The following is a 21491-nucleotide window of genomic DNA, read 5'->3' as shown; positions in this document are numbered from 1 at the left end:
ATTTTGACCTCAGTTTGAGGCAGCATTTTTCCACAAATATAAAATAAAATTTTGGGGCAGGGTCTAGATTTATGGTAATATTGTGAACAATTCAAAACGTATCTCTAATATAGAGGTATCAACAGATTCATAATGAAAATACATTTCTAACAATACCATATGTAATGGTATTGACCGAAGATTAGTGTTTTTAGAGTTGATAATGTTTGGAGAATCTGACCAAAATAGTTATTTTTCCATGTATGACCATTTCAGATTTAATTCCCCAGTAAAGATAACTGAATGGTCTATTTACTTTGTCCTATGTTATTGTGGTTGCCATAGAAGATACAATAAATGTACTAATGATTGAAAGGGGCTAAGGGCTGTTCAATTAAATATGCATAGGGCAGAGAGAATCAGAAGGGTGTGGGGGTAGGGCAAAAGTATATCCAGGGGATAGATAAGAATTCTGAAAAGGTTCTCACTCACCTAAAAGTCTGGAACATCTTTATTTAGAATTCTCATCATGTTTTTGTTTCTCTCAGGTTGAAGTAATTTATTAAAGATGGACAAGTGTGTCTTCTGTAAGGAACCTCTATTGAGTGGACAAAAAACTGCAATGTTGGGTACCAAAGGATGTGAAGGCATTGCAAAAGCTAATGCATTGTGGTCTTGCAGTATAAGTACTGTTCCTGGACAAGTTGTGCATATCAAGTGTAGAAAGGACTTCTGTTCTCCAAAGTGTATAGCTAGTGCCAGCATAAAGCGAGAATGTGACTCTGTTTCTTTCAGTAATACACCAAGTACATGCCAATCCACAGGAAATACATTTATTTATAAAGATAACTGCATATTCTGTGGGCAACCAGATAAATTCCATGGCAAGGTAAAAAGTCGTAAATTTATTCCAGTCGGATCAATGGATTTTCAACATAAAATTAAGAAGTGTTGCAATGAACACAAGGATTTGTGGTCAGAAATTTTTAATGGGAGACTTGAGTTTGCACAAGATTTGCATGCTGCAGATGCAGTATACCACAAACTTTGCAGCACAAATTTTAGAACAGGGAAGCAGGTACCACAACAGTTCATGGCAGATGATAAAATCCAACCGAAACGATTTAAGCAGGGTAGACCTCCTGATTCGGCAAGGGAAGATGCTTTTAATCAGGTGGCCATGTATTTGGAGGTCAATGATGAGGAACAAATCTCAATGCAGGATCTTATAAACAAAATGGAAGAGATATTGGTTGAGACTGGAATTGAACCACATGGATTTACCTACATGAAACATAGACTTGAGAAACATTTTGGAGACAAGATAACCATCACTGAGATTAGTGGAAAAGAAAATATGGTTACATTTTGACATAAAGCATCTTCTATCATCCATGACTTCCACTCCAAACCCAAGAAGTATGAACATGATGAAGAGAAATTAAGAATTATAGAAACCGCAGCCAAACTTATTAAAAGTGATGTAGAATTAGTGAAGCAGCCACAGGAATTTTATCCAAGCTCAATTGAAATATCTTCTACTGACAAGGCTATGTCATCAATGGTAAGATGGTGCCTGTGGACACTAACTTGAAGCCTGCACCTGACAATCTTCTGGATGTCTTCAACTGCAATTGCAGAACAAACTGTAGTACACAGAGTTGCTCATGTGGAAAATTTGGCCTAGAATGTTCTCCAGCATGTGGAGAATGTTAAGGCCTGCACTGCTCTAACGAAATCCTGCCTTATCGAGAAAGTGATGCTGTGGATGTATTATAATGTTTAATTTGTGACTTTTTTTCAAGGTGTTGTTTAGAAGTGACCTACTTGAAGTAGTTTAAATATTTATTTTTCTTCATTAGATATACATATCAGCTCTTGATGGCACTATAAAATAGTGATTGTTATGTAGTTTTAACAAAAAGTGTAGTACTAGTTTACTAGTTACATGTAGTATTGAAAAGAAAATGGCTACCCTGGAATTGCACTTAAAATTCTCATGTACATATTACAAAATGTGTTGTATATTTGCTTTTAGTAGCTTAGTACTTCTGGTGAGAATAGCTTTTTAAGTTTGGTGTTTTGCTATTTTAAATTCCATAGCAATAAATGGAGATATAGTATAACATATCAGCACCCAGGAGGATTCCAAACTTCGAAGCATAAACTAATTGTCTGATTTATTTTATCGGAATATTGATTCGTGAAATTACAGTAACAAAATAATTGTTTTATTTGTATAATGATTCATCTTCGTATTTTATTTATGTTGGTAACTTTATATTCTGTAAATATGTTGAGGTTTTGCAGTAATATGGCCTATGCCAAAATGGCCATTTGAAGGGAAGAATTTTGGAATATGTTAACCCTCATTCAATCTTCAGTAAATTGGTCATAGGCTTGTAGCAAGATATTATGTACACATTTAGGACACGGGGGACCAAAAAATGAAAGTCATTGTATGATTAAGTTTTGCATATCATTTTTTAGCCAACATCATGGGGATTCAGGATCTATTTGGGCAGAGCTTAATTCTTCCTCTTTCTATTGCTCTGACAGGTTCAAGGTCAAATCGACCCAAAGAGTATCAATTATCTGTATCAAGGAACCACTCATATCATTCTAAAATTGGTCTGATGGCTTAGATATGTATTATACACTAATTGGAAACCACATATATGGAGAATATTTTGTTTACCTGATATTTGACCTTGAGCGAAGAGGTCAATGTCATATGAAATTAACAAATTGATCAGTGTTCATTCAGGTCATAAATATAATGTGCACATAAACTTAACCATATAAATACATGCTGTGATGAACCAAACTAATATCTTAGGATTAAAAGTGCAGATTTCTTTAAAATGTGACATACTTCCTAATTACCTTTGATGTTCTGTATACTGAACACAAACTGGCCTTTGGCATTGATTTTTATATCACAGGGCCATCTTGGTAAACTTATTCTATGGTTATAAAATCAAGCTTATAGCTACCAGTAATTTTGTAGCAGCTTGGTAAATGCAATTTGTTACGTACTTCCTAACATTTTTGATCCAATCATGGAAGTGAACCTAAAAACTGGTATGTAGTAATGATCCATGTTGAAACTTGTCATTTTAAATCATCACTTTATGCAGAAGTAAATTGCTATTTAAGATGTTCTATCAGATGCATTTCAAATTTCTGGAATAAGATTTTGTAAGCTTCACTATGTCTGGGGGAAATTTTGCAAAATCTGAGATTTTACACATTTGAAGTTGCCAAGATATGCAGAAGGTCATAAGAAATGTACTGTTTCGAGGAATTGTTCTATTCTTATTTATAATGATGCATATCAAACAAAAAAATGCATTTTCAACCATTTTGGACAACATATACAATCATACATGTAACCCATTTCTAAAAAATGAGCTATAAAAATGGAAAAAATAGCCTGTGTTTGGATAAAAAAACATGCTTTGTAAGCAACTATATCCATAGGACCCATAGCAAAGTATACATTTTCTGAAAGCACAGACACTTGGGCATTATATTATATTAAGATTGTTTATCTTATTGAAACTGGGTTCAATTTCTAAGCTTTCTCCTCATTTAGGACCACGGTGTACACAATACCATGCTGCAAGCCTATATCTCACGAACTACATTACATATTGGCAAAATTTAAAAACTGTGACAGCCAGAAAACTTGTATATAGATATTCAGACCAATTGCGGACCTACTTTGGAAATTAAAAAATTGTGAATTTATAAATGTCAACATGTATGTCGAAATTCGATAATTTTTAGTGATGGGCAGAAAAGTTTTTCTTCCGTCATGATGTTAATTTTAGGTCTACACCATTACTTGTGGTGTTGTTTGAAAGGTAATTTTATTGTGAATCTATTGATATCTTAATATTGAGAATCGGCCAGTAATTTGTCATGATATGGTCATGTTACTATACCCTCCCCCGATATTTTGGCTATCAATTTTTTTCTTCAATGTCACCTTAAACTGAGGTCAAAATGAAGCTGTTCCAATGCCCTGATTTAAGGTGACTTTTAGTATGTCATTCTATGATATATTTGGAGTGAAAAAAACTTGAATGATTACTATTGCAATTTGTGGTGGGTTTGACCCTAAAATCTCCTATTTTGACCGGTCTGGAACCTCAATGGTCTTTACTGAAGGTTTCCAGCTCGAGGGAAGATGAGCTGGAAACCGGCGCTATCTTGTACCTTCCCGCCTCGTGTGGCCCTTGATGATCCGGCTCAGCGGGACTTGAACCCGCAACTCAATGCCTTTGCAAGCACCGGGTACGGAGGGCAGCGTCGGGCTCCAGCACACTCCTCCGCATGCAAAGAGACCAGAAGCCAGCGACGAGACGAGACCAGAAGCCAGATGACCGTGCCATCCCGTCTATTTCTTCCTTCTCTGGCATCGGGGGCGGGGGGAACGTGTCTCACCTCTCCACACACCTCACTCACCGGGGAAATCGGTCGTCTCTCCATGATTGGTCGGGGGGGCGTCTCGATCCCCCGCCCCCCGAAGAGGCTCTGCTTCTCTTGGAGCTCGCTCTGCGCCCATTGGCCGACCGACGGCAAATTTGCTCGCATCTCCCTGATTGGTCGAGAGCCGCCGCAAGGTCCCTCCTTGAACTCCGTGCACCACGGGCGCTATAGCGTCGAGTTGAGGAAGCGAGGTGAAGGCGTGTTGTTGTTATAAGTGTAAAAATCCTATCTATGAAATAACTTCGCAGCGCATGCACACTTAATTCCCATAAGACATAGGGGAAAGGGAGCTATCTATCCACATTTACTTTCTCGAAATAACAGCCATGGGGACCTGAAGGTTGAGTGCTCATGGCTGCCAGATCCGTAACAATATATATATATATATATATATATATATATATATATATATATATATATATATATATATATATATATATATATATATATATATATATATATATATATATATATATATATATATATATAGTGTTTCGGTTGTGGAAATTCGCATTACACCATAAAGAGTCCTCAGGTGAGATATATCGGTAAGTTCATGTGTGGTTAGCCTAAAGCCGTTGTATAGAGGGAATATGTGTGATTCATCCGGGCTGCGACGCTTTGAGTTAGCCATTTTTCTTTCGCTATTGTTATTTTTGACCATTAAGCCGCCAACAACTCAAACACCACCCCAACAACCAAATCGCCACCATCAACAACGACCCGAACCACTCCACCAAACCGCCACTACCTTCACCTTCACAACCCAACCCCGCAAGCATCGCCTCACCCACCATTCTCTAACAACGCTCAACAACGCCCCCGAACAACTCCACCACCTTCGCCTTTCTCCTTCACAACCAGCAACCGCACCACCTGTGAACACTGAACGTCGGGCTGTCTCGGGCCCGTTCGGCGATTGGTGCCAAACGCATCGAGCCGCGAGCGCGAATGGCGGCCTTTCCGAGAGAGGAATTCGGATCAAGAAGGCTTCACGCCCCCTTTTTGCCACACCAAATGGCTGAACAGAGGTTGGCGTGGCCCCGCCTCCAATCGCGTTTTGATCCGAATATTTGCATATGGGCTCCTCCTGAGGCCTATAAAGACGTGAGCATAAGGCAACTCAGGTGTTGAGTTGGGTTTTGAGATCAGTTGAGTTGAGTTCGCGCGGGTCAAGTGGAGACGGAGGTCGTCAACGAGGTTGCGGTGTGGGGGTCGCTCGTCTCGTCGCGGGGTCCAAACCAGCCAGCCATTCCCCTCTCCCTGAGCATCAGCAATTCCCCCCCATCCGCGCTGAGATAGTGCCGGGGGGGGCCCGTTCCTCCCCCACCCTAAACGTGGTGCCAACAAAACCGCTCGCGCGGATCACGCCAGAGAGGGCTCGCCGACCACGCCAGGGGCACGGAGTCGGGGCGCAGCTGTGCGAACATTGCGGCTTGCCTGCCATCGCGTCACGAGGACGCGGGTAAGACCTTCCCGGTCTCGTGGACCTGCCCGATCCTCCAGGATCCATGTATATTTGGTCTACGGACCTGTCTGCCTCCTTGCCTGTGAGGGTGGCTTTCTTTTCTTTCGGGTTGAATGCATGCTGTGGCGCCGTGTCCAACAAGTCGAACTGTTTCAGTGTTGTAAATAATTGCCCCCCCTTTTATTCGGTGTTAACTCATTTGCTTTTGTTGTATGATTGTATGACTGTAAAATACGTGCTTCCGTGTGTGTAAATAAATGTGCATTGCTTGTTGAACTGTTTTCTGCTTTGCTTCGTCTCCTTCCTTTTATTGAATCTCCATCTTGCATCACCTAAGGGATTGATAATGGGTTTAAAACGCCCGGTAAATAATCCTAACCGTCGAGGTCGATGATAACTCCGCTCGGTTATCTCTGCAGCACGGAATGAACCGCTTAAGCGGTTCGTGTCTGAAGTCGACCTGCGGCGAGGTACGATCACCTGGTCGACCACTCGCGCAGGTACTTAGGTAGGCCGAATTTGGCGAGCAACCCTATCCTGCGCGGGTGGGCAATTGGCACGATCGTGGTGAGGTTAAACCCCCACCCGTGACTTTCTCCGGGCGGTAGTTCCAGGAGGGTCACGACTGAATTGTCCGTCCGGTGGGCGACGTGTCGCGATTCGAGTTGCGTGGCCGATCGCACGCCGGCGGGCGTGCATTCGCAACAATATATATAATGATGAGGGATGGAGGTGTGACGAGCAAAGAGAATGATACGTTATGCTTAATGACCGAACACATACACACAGAATCAAGCTCAAGTCAGAACAGCTGTGCACAAAATGACACAACCAAGTTTATAAGGTATTCTGCTGGCACATCTGCAAAAACTCCAGAAAAAAAGTTCCGGAAAATTTGTGGGAACATGAACCAAAACCAATCGCTGAAAACATGGAAGTACCTACCGCTCACGTATGAATTAATGATCCCATCGAGCGTGAACATCGAAAACAAAGTGCTGCGACCAGATATCATACTTGGGTACAAAAAACAGAAGGTGTTGCTGATTGAGGTGTTGATACCAGTGATTTTGGATTAAATGATGCAGAAATCAAGAAAATGACCAAATACCAAGACCTCAAGAATGAAGTGAGAAGATTCTGGAAGCTGAAGAATGCGAAAGTTGTACCAGTGATAGCTGGACCTACATAATTGTTGAGAAAGAACCTCACAGGGATATTAAACATAGGGGCAATCCCCCTGGCGCTCACCTGGTAGCGGCTGGAGAAGATATCCAGGGAACCACTGGTAGACATGGATGCACCACAAATATGTAATGGAGAAGAAAGTAAATACTCTATGGATGTTTTTTTTTTTATGCCATAAACAAACCAAGGTACATATTGGGTGATAAAGGTTGTGGTCAAGTTTCATCGAAATTGTGAGTGGTTTCAGAAAAGAAAGCAAATACATATTTTGGGGGGCAACCCCCCCACCCCTCCCATAGAATCCCTTGGACCGCAATTTTTTTTTTTTAATGTCGTGAACAAAATTTAGTATATCACGGGTGATGAAGGTGGTAGTCAAGTTTCATTGGAATTGCATGTGTAGTTTCTGAGAAGAAAGCAAATACATATTTTGGGGGGAAAACCCCCTTAAACTCCATTGGAGTCCAATTTTTCTCATGTCATGAACAAACTTTGATATGTCATGGGTGACGGAGGTCATAGTGAAGTTTCATCGGAATTGTGTGTATCATTTCCGAGAAGAGAAAAAATCTCTCGGGGGGGGGGGGTGGTTGGTTGGCACAACCCCCCCATAAACTCCCTCTGTAGACCCCTTTTCAGACCCCTTATGTATTATTTTTTGAGGCTATCACAGGTGAAGAAGGTTGTGGTCAGATTTCATTGAAATTGTATGTGTAGTTTCTGATAGGTTGCAATATTTCTGGACGGATGGATGGATGGACCGACCGACGACGCGCCATCCCATAAGTTCACTGGAACTACTTTACAGGTGAGCTAAAAACCATCCCTGGGAATATTATTACAAACGAACTGCAGTTGGAAGCTGTCCTGGGCTCAGCAACGATCGTGAAGACAGCCCTCGGCACAAATCGTTGAGAACAGAAAATTTCACATCTTGTTTCATGAATCGTGTGACCCCTTATTGGAATGAAGGTGAATACTTTGAAACCACCTTGGGAGGACTCCATTCCACATTCTGAAACACAAATCTAGATACCAATCAACGAGACACTCACACTCACACTCACGACTGGAATTACATTAATATCACAATCGGAGTAAACAGAAGCAAGTTAAGAAAATATTTCAGGAAGCCAAAAGCGAGTATGAGAAGGACATGGCTAAGAATATTAAGCATAATAGCAAGGCTTTCTTGAAGTATATCAGGGGAAAAAACAGGATAGGACCAGTGTGGGCCCATTGAGGACTAACACCGGGAGAGTGGTTAGTGAAGAAGGTGAGATGGCAGGCTTATTATTAAACAGGCTTATTTTGCTTTAACTTCAACAAGAACAGTCAGGAAAAGTTTCAATAGCTGAGAGTATGTATGAAGAAGGTGAGCTAGAGTTTTTACAGAAGATCCATGTTGGAATAGAGGAAGTAAAGGGACAGCTATGAAATTTAAGAGTAGATAAGGTTCCGGGGCCAGATAATATGCACCTGAGAATATTGAGTGAGATAGCTGAGCAGGAAAGTGAGATGTTAATGAAGGACGCACAACTCGGGAAGGACATAGATGCCATTAGAGAAGGTTCAGCTCAAGGTTACTAGGTTAATTCTAGGCCGAGCTAGACTCAGCTATGAAGAGCGGTTGAAAGAGACTGGCTTTGTACATGAGAAAGGATGTGGTTACGAGGAGATATTATGGAGATGTTTAAGAGAATGAAAGGTATAGACATATTAAGTGCAGATGAATTATTCAGCAGAGTAGGCAGTGATTGGACTAGGGACCATAGCCTGACAGGAAAGAAGAGGAGAGTTGGGACGGTAGTAAGGTGGAGGACTTTTACTCAGAGTAGTTAATGCATGGAATGGTCTCCCTGGAAAGGTAGTGGCAGCAGAAACAGTTGATAAGTTGAAATTGGAATTAGATAGGTACCTGGAAGTTATGGATATAGAGGGGTGTAGGGATGTTCGCAGGACTTTTAGGTAGGTTGAGCATTGATGGGTGATGGCCTACGTGTATGTGGAGTGTTGTTTGGGGTGGGGGGGGGGGTCTCATCAAGTGGTGGTGTTTGGAGGAGTGGCTTTATTGTGTACCGTAATGAGTCTGTTCGTCATTTTGGCAGTTTGGACTCTGTGGAGGAAGGAAGTGTTTGACAGATGAGAATGAATGAGCAGATATGTGACATCCACCCAAACTAGATGAGTGTAATTGAGAGGAAAACTGTGTTTGGTGTAAAGGACCTGGTTACCTTCGCAAACTTTGTTGCGAAGGTTATGTTTTGATTACTGTGTATTTATTTATTTATTTGTGAATATGTGTGTTTGTTTGTTTGTTTGTTTGTTTGTTTGTTTGTTATTCGCACAACTCCAAAAGTATTGAACTGAATCGCAGCAAATTTGGCGGGATGATTGGTTATTATCCGAGGACCATTTGATTAGATTTTGGGAGTGATCGGGTCAAAGGTCAAGGTCAAGGTCATGAAAAGGTCAAAATCGTCTTTTTACCATAGCGCGGTCAATTTGTATCCAATTTGCATGCAACTAATGCCAAAATGTTCGGAATTCAATGCCCCATCTTGTGATATGTGACATGACACAATGACGTAATAACCCTTATTTGCGGTTGGGAGTCAAAGGTCAGGGGGGGTCACGACATTGCAAAATGTGCGGTTTTAGTCATAACACGGTCAATTCTTATCCGATTTGCATGAAACCAACACCTAAATGTTGACTGTTCTGTTCCCCACACTCCAATACCAATTACAAAATTAAGAGTACAAAGGTCAAGGTCGAGGTCATGAAAAGGTCAAAATCGTCATTTTGCCATAGTGCGGTCGATTTTTATCCAATTTGCATGCAACCAATGCCAAAATGTTGTGAATTCAATTCCCAATCTTGTGATATACGATATGACACAATGACGTCATTATCTTTGTTAGCGGTTTGGGTCAAAGGTCAGGCGCGTCAACGACCTTTATTATCATAACGCGGTCAATTCTTATACAATTTGCATGTAAGTAGACTCAAAATGTTTAGAATTCAATTCCCTATCCTGTGATGTGTAATATTTGATTTCTTATAATGTGACCAGTTGTCATCAGATTGACTTGACACCGACACCCAAAAAGGTCAGGGAGTTCATACAGAAATTGTACAATGTACGTGAATCATTGTCAAACAGCAGGAAATTTAATGTTTTTAAGCCATCATAACACATATGAGATGGCAGATGTGGTATGGGATTAACTCCCCTCACAATCAACGGTTTCTCGGGGGGGGGGGGGTGCAAAATGTAGCGTTGGCGAAGGTTTGCGCTCTGCTGACTGCCCGTTCTACTTAGAGATGTCTTTGTTACAGATGGGACAAATCATGAAGGGGTGTTTTGAGGCGAAATGAGTGGTGGGAGACTGATGGTCCACCAATGTGCCTCAATTTTCACAGATCTGCCTTATCTGTCAGTACTATTGACCGTTATTATTGATAACTTGGATCAATTAATTTGGATTAGCAGAGTACCCGCCCCACGGGCGATCTTGTTCCAAGCATGCAACACGTTCTTCTGATGCATGCCTTTATTTTGGCGGTGTATAGGCAAGAAAAGTAAACTCCATGAAGTGACATGCATGAAGCAAAAACATACCGACTGTTTGGAGTTCAAGCACCTCATTGCATTGGAAAACGTGGTGACGGGAATACTGTGCTGTAAATGGTGGAGACTTGTAATACCCTCTCCCACTTAGAGGCGGCATGACACAATACACATTTACATCGAGAATTTGCATTTTCCCCTCCCCCCCCACCCCCAACACCACCGGCAAAGATAAAATACCCCGAAACATTAATTGGAGTCGTGCTGATCTGATGTAGCAAGTCTGGATGTAATAAGCACAGAACTGTTGGAGAAGTGGCGCAACAAACAGACACACACAAACACCGGTCCGTGAATTATCGTAAAGATGGTGGGGTTTCGAGTCTGATTTACCAATTTGCAGATAACACTAAGCTTGCAGCTTGGGTAGATAAAATGTGGGAGTGAGGGGTGGGGGCATAATTTGATTCAGTAAAGTCCAGATGTAAACAAGTGAATAAAAATACTTGTGCTAGATATAAAAAGCAATGTCTGGATGATAAACTACAGTCGAAAAAAGATTTTAAACAACATCAGGATGATGTTGGTTTCGAGAGTAGCGAACAGTACTGCCGTCACATAACAATCCCTACGTCACTGCCTCCACACTATTTTCTCACGAAAAGTATTGGAAGCTCCAATATTTCATTTCAGCATAAGTATAAGAAGCTCCTACACCATTTCAAGGAGTTCTTGCAACTTCAGTTGTCTTTCCGATGTATTTTTTTAATTAAGTGAGACCAACCAATCACAAATGCAGATAATTATAGAATACTGTTATTGGAGATGTGCATCGTCATCGTCATCGTCATCGTCATCGTCATCGTCATCGTCATCATTACCCCCCTTACGGGGGGTTGCTGACTTTCACTCCTTCCATGGCATAACTCCAGCTCTCCACTTTCTATCTTCTGCGTCTTCCACTCCCAATCCCAATTTCTGACTTGCTTTCATAACCAACTCCTTCCAACTCAACTCTGGCCTTCCTCTTCCCCTTTTTCCCTCCACTTCCAAATTCCATACTCTCTTAACTCCCTCATCATCTCTCTTTCTTAGTCTTTCGTCTCTCTTTCGTCTCATCGTCCCTCATCGCCCAACCCTAATGCTCTTTCCAATGCCCTGGCATTCCTTATATTGCATTTCTCCTGCTGGCTGGGATGTCGTGGGAAGGTCGATGTCTGAGACGTCTCGCCTCTCATTGGTCGCGGGGAACATTCCATCTCTCTGGGGCGGACTCGGAGCTCTGGTGGCCGAGGAAACTCCGCCCATGTACGTGCTGCCACGCACGTGTTTAATGGTGCCGATGGATGATGGTGGGACGAGAAACGAAGGAGGATGTTGTAGTAATTGATGTAACCAAAGGTCTAACTATAAAATAATTCACAGTGCACATACAATTATTCACCCATTAAACAAAGGGGAAGGAACCCTGACTAGAAATACAGACTTATCGATATAACTGTTCTATAGGGACCCTGGCTGTTGTGTGCGATGGGTTCCAGATTCGTAACAATAGCACCCATGTTCCTTTTTATAAGTCACTCCAAGATATTATCTCTGGACATCAGGAAGTTTTAGTAAGTTATGTCAGTATTACATTTCAAGAGGTAAATCTTTATATTTCTCGGCTTTTCTGGATCCAAAAACTTCATAAGAACCCGTACAAGTATAGGTTTATAGTGGGTGGCAGGCAGTGTTCCACCAAACAGTCATCGATCATAGTTAACTCAGGTTTACAAGTTGATAGGGAACAGTTCAGGAAATATTGTTTAACGATCAAGAAGAATTCTGGTATTAACACTTTCTGGAACATTAATTCATATTTAGGGTTCTTAGATAGGATTAGATGCCTCAATATCATGTCAGTTGAAGTTTTTGATTTTTTAAACTTTACTTACAAATTTGGATTTAGTACAAGTGAGGGATTCATTCTCCAAAGTGATTGATGAGGTTTTAAACTCTTGTAATAAGTATTTATATGTCAGGTTTGATGGAACATTCATTACTAAAAATTTATTCTTAAGTTTTCATTGTTTTGTTGAGTAGAAGTTTGAGGATAATGTTAATTTTATACTTTTGTGTCTTTTTGTGGGATAATGTTTCAACAGATTATTTTTAACCTCCGCCATCGAAGATGGATGGAGGTTACTGTTTTCACCCCTTTCTGTTTGTTACTTATGAAATCTTTCGATTTTATCGTGTAGTACCTCATTTTATCGTGTAGATTTTATCGTGTAGATAACCATATCGTGTAGTACCTCAAATCTTTCGATTTCGTAAGTATATTGATCACTTCCGTTTCTGTTTGTTTGTTTGTGTGTTTGTTATCTTGCCAAAACGAAGTTTTTGCAAGATATGTTAGTCAGCTTGTATGTTTTTTTGTTTGTTTGTTTGTTTGTCTGTAATCACGTATAAAAAATTCTGCAGAGCACAGTTATCATTGGAAATTTTTGTAACTTCGCATATCAGAGGCCTATAGAGGTCCCTTTCAGTGCACAAAATTTTGAAGGTCAAGGTCACTTTGTCACAAATCAGGGGAGTCGACGAAATCCTTATTTTTTGTGTAATTTTGATCGGATCGTCTTCAAACTTCATGGGAATATAGTTCATGGTCTGGCACTCAGCTGATTAATTTTTGGTGGCCATTGGCCTTGACCTTCATGGTTAGCGCCTGAGGTCAAACATATTTGACCCCACGGTCAAATTTTCAAGTTTTAGGAACCATATCATGTCGTAGCTCAAATTGAACACCTCGATGAGTGCTTTCTAGATATGTCAAGCTTGAGACATTATGACGTCATTTGGTGACGTTATGAGGCAAACGCATATTTTTCATGGTTACTCTGTAGAACGATTCTCATCGGAATCTCTCGTCGGCAGATATTCCTCAAGGAGTCGCTCCTGGTGGATAGCAGCTCTGTTCACCTCAGTGTGACCTTTAAAGAAGTCACACGTGGTCACCGTTTGGCAAGATCCAGGTCACCCTGCGGGTGACATTGTTTTTATTACTTACGAAATCTAAAGATTTCGTAAGTATATTGATGCCTTCCGTTTCTGTTTGTTTGTTTGTTACTTACGAAATCTAAAGATTTCATAAGTATATTGATGTCTTCCGTTTCTGTTTGTTAGTTTGTTTGTTTGTTTGCTTGTAGGCACGATAACTCGAGAACGGAAGAAGCTACCATTGTCAAATTAAACATCGTGATTCAGGAGGCTGATGGCTAGTGCTGATTAGATTTTGGTCAAAATCGGTCAAAGGTCACAGTGAGGTCAAACATCCAAAAAATGATAACTCGAGAACGGAAGAAGCTTCCAATGTCAAATTACACCACGTGATTCAGGAGGGTGGTGGCTAGTGCTGATTAAATTTTGGTCAAAATCGGTCAAAGGTCAAGGTCACAGTGAGGTCAAACATGATTCCATAAATTAATGTGGAGAAATGGAGTATTTTTGCTTCGCTCGACGTTACGAGTTCGTTTTAACTTCGATTTTAATTTTGTCATCGGTTTTTGCGATCGCTTAGGACGCTTAAAACTCGGTTGTCGAAATTCTGGTAAAAAATCGGATGTTTTGGAGACGTTTTAAGATTGTATCAAAAATATTTCACTCGACGCGTCACGGGTCTTTCCATGATGCAGTGTGCTCGAGTAGACGCGTCGTTGACCCACGTAAAGGTTTTGCGTGTGTGCGCTTATGGTGTTTTCGATAAAGATGGTGTTTAAAAGTCATTTTTTATCCCAATAAAGGTTATCGTCACATGCCAGACTCGCTAAGCCGTCGGATTATGTAAAGATTGTTGGTGGATGGCCGAATATTACGGTTTTGTGACTTTGATAAAATAATATAAAATAATTGCGTGGAGAAATGGAGATTTTTGCTTTGCTCGACGTTACGAGTTCGTTTTAACTTCAATTTTAATTTTGTCTTCGGTTTTTGCGATCGCTTAGGACTTTTAAAACTCGGTTGTCGAAATTCTGGTAAAAATCGGATGTTTTGGAGACGTTTTAAGATTGTATAAAAAATATTTCACTCGACGCGTCACGGGTCGTCACGTGATGCAGTGCGCTCGAGCAGACGCGTCGTTGAGTCACGTAAAGGTTTTCCGTGTGCGCGCTGACGGTGTTTTCGGTAAAGATGGTGTTTAAAACTTTTTTTATCCCAATAAAGGTTATCGTCGCATGCCTGACTCGGAGCCATCGGATTATGTAAAGATTGTTGGTGGATGGCCGAATATTACGGTTTTGTGACTTTGATAAAATAATTGCGTGGAGAAATGGAGATTTTTGCTTCGGTCGACATTACGATTTTTGATGGTTTGGTACAGAATCATTGTAGAAACTTCTGGTTTGCGTCGCTACCTTCTCGAGAGACAACTTTTATTAGACAAGGTCAGAGGTCAAGTTGACGATTTCGTAAGTACCAGTCCATGACTGCTTGGTTGTTTGTTTGTTTGTTTGTGAACAGTATTACGAAAAAACTCCTTGACGGATTTCGACGAAATTTGGTGGGGTGGGGGGGGGGGGGGTGAGGTCTGGTCCAAGGATCATGCCATTAGATTTTGGACTTGGTCCAAAATCCAATATGGCCGCTGTGGTGGCCAATTTGAAAAGATTTGAATTCTTTTTGCATATCTACATGTTTTAAGTAATATCCAACCCCCCTCCAAAAAAAAATTGTTAGAGAAAAAAAATTTTTGCAACTTTTTTTTCAACAAAATTTCGATTTCTTTTTTTTGCATTTCTACATGTTGTAAGTGATTTCCAACCCCCCCCCCCCCAAAAAAAAATTGTTTGAGAAAAAAATATTTTGCAAATTTTTTTTCAACAAAATTTCGATTTTTTTTTATTTTTTATTTTGCATTTCTTCATGTTACAAGTGATTTCCAACAAAAAAAAACACCAAAATTATAATTGCGGCTGATTTTGGAACTTCAGGTGGATATACCCACGTAAAATCAATTTCTGTCTCAAGGAATCTAGTTATGATGAATGAATTGAGTATGTAAAAGGGAAAGTTGCAAACTATAACTCTGTGAGCACTGTTGATGTCAAATTGAATGAATAGGATATCAGGTTCACTTGAGTGACCTCGCAGTATTGGCGGCGGAGGTTTTGCACTCTACCGAGTGCTCCTCCTCTAGTTTAAATTTGTTTTTGTAAACATTGTTGAGGTTCTTATGAGAGCTAACACACAATGCATAACAATGGGGGCAGGAGATGAGGGGTGGGAGAGGTTAGGACCAAACGGTGGGGAACAAAGACATTAGGAGCTCTGTGTAAGGGAGAGGCATGGGGTGGAGAAAATGGGATCAACAAGATGGACACCACAGGGACTTTCAGGAAGGGAAGCAGGGAATTTGAAGGAGCTGGGTTTGGGGTGGAATAACAGGTAGAAAAGATTGAGGATTTGGATGGGGGAAGATAAGAGGTGGTGGTGAACAGCTGTTTTGAAGATATGGAGGGAAGAGTGGGATTGAAGAGAGTGTGGGAGTTTGTTCCAAAGGTGGGAAAAATAGGAATGAACGAGTGAAGGTGAGCAGTCATTCATAATTTTGGTAGTTGTATCAGGAGGGGGTTGTTGGCGGACCAGAAGGGGGTGAGACCAGGGAGAACATGGTAGAAGACAGACGACCGGCCTCCCTGTGGTAAGAGTGAGAAAGACCCAAAGACTCGGCCTCACTGTGGGAGATACCAATGATCCAGAATGCCTTGGTTTCCATAGTGTGGAGCAGAAAAAGGTGAGAAGCAGGAGCACCAGCCCAGAGGGGAGAGCAGTACTCCATCAGGCTGCGGATGAAATCTTTGTATGTGGTCAAGAGCTCATGTGGGCCGAGGAAGGACTTTGCACGACAGAGGATTCCCAGTTGGGGGCTGGCTTTGGAGGCCAAGTTGGAAATGTGGCTTTTCCAGGAAAGATCATGGCAGATAGTGAGACCCAGAAGCTTGAAGTGAAGGACGTCTTCAAGAGGGTTGTTGAGAAAGTCGATGGGTGGGGGAGAAATGGTTTCAGACAGTCCTTTCGGGGAGACATAGTGAGAGTTTGAGGTTTGTCATGATTGAAAGTCATGTTCCACGTGTTGGACTAGTTTGTGATTTTATTTTTTTTTTTCTTCCCAGATCTGCAGAGAGCGAAGAAGCTGCTGCTTGCCGATCTCAGGGATGACAGATGGTACAACAGAGGGTGGAGTCATCAGCAAAGAGATAAAGAGGATTTTCCAGGGAGTCGGAGAGATCATTGATGAAAACCAGAAAAAGAACAGGTCCCAGAACGCTGCCTTGAGGAACTCCAGCCTGGACAGGAAGAGGGGGTGAAAGAACTCCATTTAGGGCCACACGTTGGCTGTGACAGGAGAGGAAGTCTGTGAGCCATGAGTGGGGATGGCCTTGGATACCATAGGAAGAGAGTTTGGTGAGTAGGGCAGGGTGCCAGACCTTGTCAAAAGCATGCGATATGTCCAGGGAGATGGCTCTGATTTTATGTCTGGCATTGAGGACTTCCATCCACTTTTGGGAGAGCAGAAGCAGCACATCCATGGGAGAATGACCTGGTCTGAAACCAAATTGATGATCGGAAATCAAGCCATTGGAGAAGAGGAAGGATTTAATGTCTGAAGCAATGCTGGATTCCATAACCTTGCTGATGATTGTGAGAAGGCTGATTGATCTGTAGTGGCAGGGATTCATTTTTTCACCTTTGTTTTGCAGAGTGGTAATGTTTGCTGATTTCCAAGCAGATGGCAGATGACCTTGAGAAAATGAGAGGGTGAATAGAACAGAGAGGGGGTGAGCAAGAGCAGAGAAGCAGGTTTTTCGGACACGTGGGCTGATGCCGTCTGGACCGGTTGCAGAATCTAAGTCGAGGCTTGACAGCAATCTCTCCACTTTGTCAGAAGAAAAGGATACAGTCCAGCGACAGTTGGATGTGACTGGGTAAGGTGAGTATAGAAAGCGATGGGTTTCGGACACAAGATTTAAATGCAAACACCGAGTTTAGGCATTCAGCCTTTTCACGTGCGGTGTCATTTGTGCGGCCATTTGAGGTAAGGGAGGGGATTGAGGGGGAACATACACCAGAAACAGATTTGATTAGACACCACCAGGATTTGGAGGAGGGTGAGAGGTTCAAGAGTTCAGACTTGAGCTTAGAAAGACGTTGTTTTTCAGGCTCTCCTGAGCGTGGACACACTTGTTCTGAGCTTTATGGAAGGAACTGAGATTACCCTCAGTTGGATTTGCTTTCATATTATCTCATACATGCCATTATATCGATGAGGTTTGTGTGGTTAATGAAAAAAAATTTGATTGGCAGCTTCACAAGATTTACCCAGATAGTCTGATTATGAACAGGAGTGGTAATGATTGCGCAGTTGCTGCATATCTGGATGGGTTGGTTGGAGTTGAACAGAATGTCTTTAGCACAAGTGTTGTTCTTCTTTCGGCTGCTCCCGTTGGGGGTCGCCACAGCGGATCATCAGTTATGATCCGCATACTGATTTGGCACAGGTTTTACGCCGGATGCCCTTCCTGACACAACCCTGGTCGCCTCTTACAACACAGGGATAAGGATTGGGTTTCGTCATGATTCCGGGCTGCCCTACACCCTCTCGTAGAGCGGCCCAGCGCAGAGCAGAACTCCCGTCCTCAAGCGATCCTCCAACCCAATCCACCGAGTAGCCCGATTACAGGTGCACGCCACTACGCCCAGTGTCTTTAGCACAAGTGTATATCATAAAGTTGTTTATTTCAGTTTCCCTGTAGTCTTGTACACCTTTCCAGGTAGCAATGTACCAACTGAAATGGGCTGCAATGGGGTCATTCCGTGTCAAATCAGCCAAAAAAATGAAATTCTGCGGTGACCCCCTCATATTCTCCTGAAAAAATTCTCAAAGCTACCTTAACATATATGAGGAAGGTTTGCCAAGTTGTAGCTCAAAATTCTAAGTAGTGTCCGAGATATAGCCCGACAAACACCCTTGGGGAGTTTAAATTCTGGTAGTCGCGAGTTGCAGATTTGTATCTGAAGCATTTTTGGATGGCTCTAAATTCCAGAGTTTTACAGAGTTCTGAAAATTCACATAAATGGTGTCTATTAGTGAGGCTTTCAGAATCTGACTTAAAAATGTTCTACTTCAAATACTTTTTAAGATAAGTACTCTCAAAAGTAGTGATTTGTAACATGCAGTCAAAAAAATTTGAGTTTTCAAATTGCTGCCAACAGTCAGTTTATTCATCATGAAGAATTTTGTTGCCTGATTTACATAATCTCGTGACTGGATCATTTACACAAGAAAACTGAAACCTTTTGGAGCAAAATCTAGGGTGCTATAGGTGTCTGAGCTTTGCTCCAGACTCAACGACACTGAAATTTACCCCGGTTTTACCTCAAGTGTTCACCATGTTGACAGTTACACAGCTCTTTTCAATTTTTGTCACTTAAAGACACATACATAGGCAAACTGTGGTAGAAAATTCAAGAGTTGTTCTGTAAACACACACCATTCTGTGTTTACAGAAAACAAAATGAAGCCTTCAAAGAAAAAAACACCTTCCCTACAGTCAAACATGGAGGAGCTTCAGTGATGTTTTGGGGTTGCTGTGTTGCTTCTGGCATTGGGTGCCTTGAATTTGTACATGGCATCATTAAATCAGGAGATTACCAAGGTATTTTGGAGCACAATGTTCAACTCAGTGTCAGAAAGCTGGGTCTTCATCGAAGGTCATGGGTCTTCCAGCAGGACAGTGACCCCAAACACACTTCAAAAAGCACCCACGAATTGTTCAAGACAAAACGTTGAATTGTTATGTTGTGGCCAGCAATGAGTTCAGATCTAAATTTCATTGAACACCTGAAGGGAGATCTGAAAACAGCAGTTGGGAGAAGGCACTCTTCAAATCTAGGAGAACTGGAGCATTTTGTACAAGAAGAGTGGGCTATCCTGCCGGTAGAGAGGTGTAGGAAGCTCATTCATGGCTACAGGAAGCCCTTGACTGCAGGTATTTTGTCCAAAGGTCGTGATACCAAATATCAAGTTGAGGGTGGCAATAATTTTGTCAATGCCATTTATTTTTATTTTTTGATTTAAAAGGACATTATTTAGTTCTGAGTCAAAAACAAAGGTTCTGTAATATTAACAGTGAAATAAAGAATTGTGAAGACAAAATACTTTTATCAATTTCAACTTATTTTTTTGAGAAAATTGTGAGTTATTTTTTAAAAAGTGCACGAGTGATAGTAGTTTTGGCCATGACTGTACCTCTGTTTGCATGATTCCTCAGATAACAACGTGTTCCTCTTGTGGGCTTAATGATTAAACCATTCTAAACTTGATGTATTCAAGTGCTCAATCCAGTTGTTCAGTTGAGGATGCAATTTGTTTGTGGTGTGTCATTATCATTCGCTTGCCTTGAATGAGACTTGTCTTGCTTTCACTCTGGAATTGCAATGGTAGAACAATCAGACCATATTTTTCACGACGGAAGTACATATGATCCGATTTCCTGTTAAGATTTTCACGTGCACATCATATTTACATGTGATTCAAGTCCTTTCTCACATCTATTTGAAATGGGGGAATGCCTTTTCTGAATTGAGGGAAATGCTGAGGGATGAGCTTTTATTTATTCATTTTATTACACATGAGCACTTTGAGGTGTGAATGTAATCGATCGTAGAGTAGTTTGTTTAAACATGTTTGTTTTCTTTCTCCTTTTGGCCAGCCATGAATTTTCCTGTATTTCATCAACTTGGCGTCCTTCCAAACACACCTCCTGTGGTGTCCATCTCCCCTACGGCAAGACGAAAGTCCTACCTACCTTTCAGCCCGAGACAATCTCCGCAGCTGCTGACTGAAGATGGGACCGTCAATGCTAATGATAGGCGAGAACGCCGCAAGACAAACTTGCTACTTCAGGGAGCTTACAGTCCCGGCTCTCCATCGCAAAACAGGTTTGATACCATCTGTTGGTCCACTTGTTTGGATGTAGCATCATTTCTATTATAGAAATGACTGCCTATTTTCCTGCTGTTATTTGCCTTTTATTTTGTCAACATGTTGTGGTTTATTTATTTGTTTAATTTGTACACAATATGTAGGCTTGTCGAAAATGGAGGTGACGGGGCAAATTGGCAGAGCACTGACTTTTTTGGAGCCGTGGGGCAATAGGCAGATACAACAAACTTTGTCTGTTTGCAGATTTCAGTTTATGATTGAGGAACTACTTGATTTCATGTCAATTGAATTTTATATTTAGAGCCCTGCAGAACACTAATCGTAACAGGAACCTGCAGTTTTACAGTAGTTTGACTCTGTTTTTGGCAAAAAATTGTATGGAATCTCGTCTCGTCCCGCATGCACGGAGAGGAGTGAATTTTATTTTTTTTAACAAGTGAAGCAGCTTCAATATTTCGCTCTTTCCTTCCATTTGTCCGGAAAAATGAAGAAGAAGAACCTCTTTAAATGTGTGTTGTGTGTGTGATGCTTTTTTGTCTTGATTGCATGCTATGAAACAAGGAAATCACACAGGTGGAGCCCATTCAGCCCATCATGCCTGCACCACATCCACACCACACTAATTTATCAACACAAGCAACAAAGAAGGAAATACAAAATTTTATTTATTTATTTTAAGTGTGTTTTGTGTTTTTTTTATTTAATTAAAAAGAAGTTTTTGTATTTTATTTTATTTTATTTTTTTCTCCTCAGTGGAGGGGGCATGGGCTTGGTTAAAAAAACACACATCAACAACA

At 41.3% G+C, this 21491-nt stretch overlaps 1 protein-coding gene across 4 annotated transcripts in view; it reads left to right on the top strand.

Moving 5' to 3' along the window:
- Positions 1-21491, top strand: part of NCAPH (non-SMC condensin I complex subunit H) — a 174402-nt gene that overhangs the window by 1417 nt on the left and 151494 nt on the right. For 3 of the 4 annotated variants that reach the window (XM_085869963.1, XM_085869973.1, XM_085869956.1), the window contains one exon: positions 20462-20690. In XM_085869963.1, the coding sequence (XP_085726089.1) occupies positions 20462-20690 (229 nt within the window). Of the gene's footprint in view, positions 1-18196; positions 18430-20461; positions 20691-21491 lie in introns of those variants that run through there. The other variant, XM_085869982.1, reaches the window with a different exon arrangement.

The sequence above is a fragment of the Eptatretus burgeri genome, chromosome 1 (assembly GCF_056783735.1).
Source record: "Eptatretus burgeri isolate ZD-2024b chromosome 1, Ebu_testis_v1, whole genome shotgun sequence".
In the NCBI taxonomy this organism is placed as follows: Eukaryota; Metazoa; Chordata; class Myxini; order Myxiniformes; family Myxinidae; genus Eptatretus; species Eptatretus burgeri.
The sequence above is the reverse complement of the archived record's forward strand: the minus strand, read 5'-3'. Positions and strand labels throughout refer to the sequence as shown.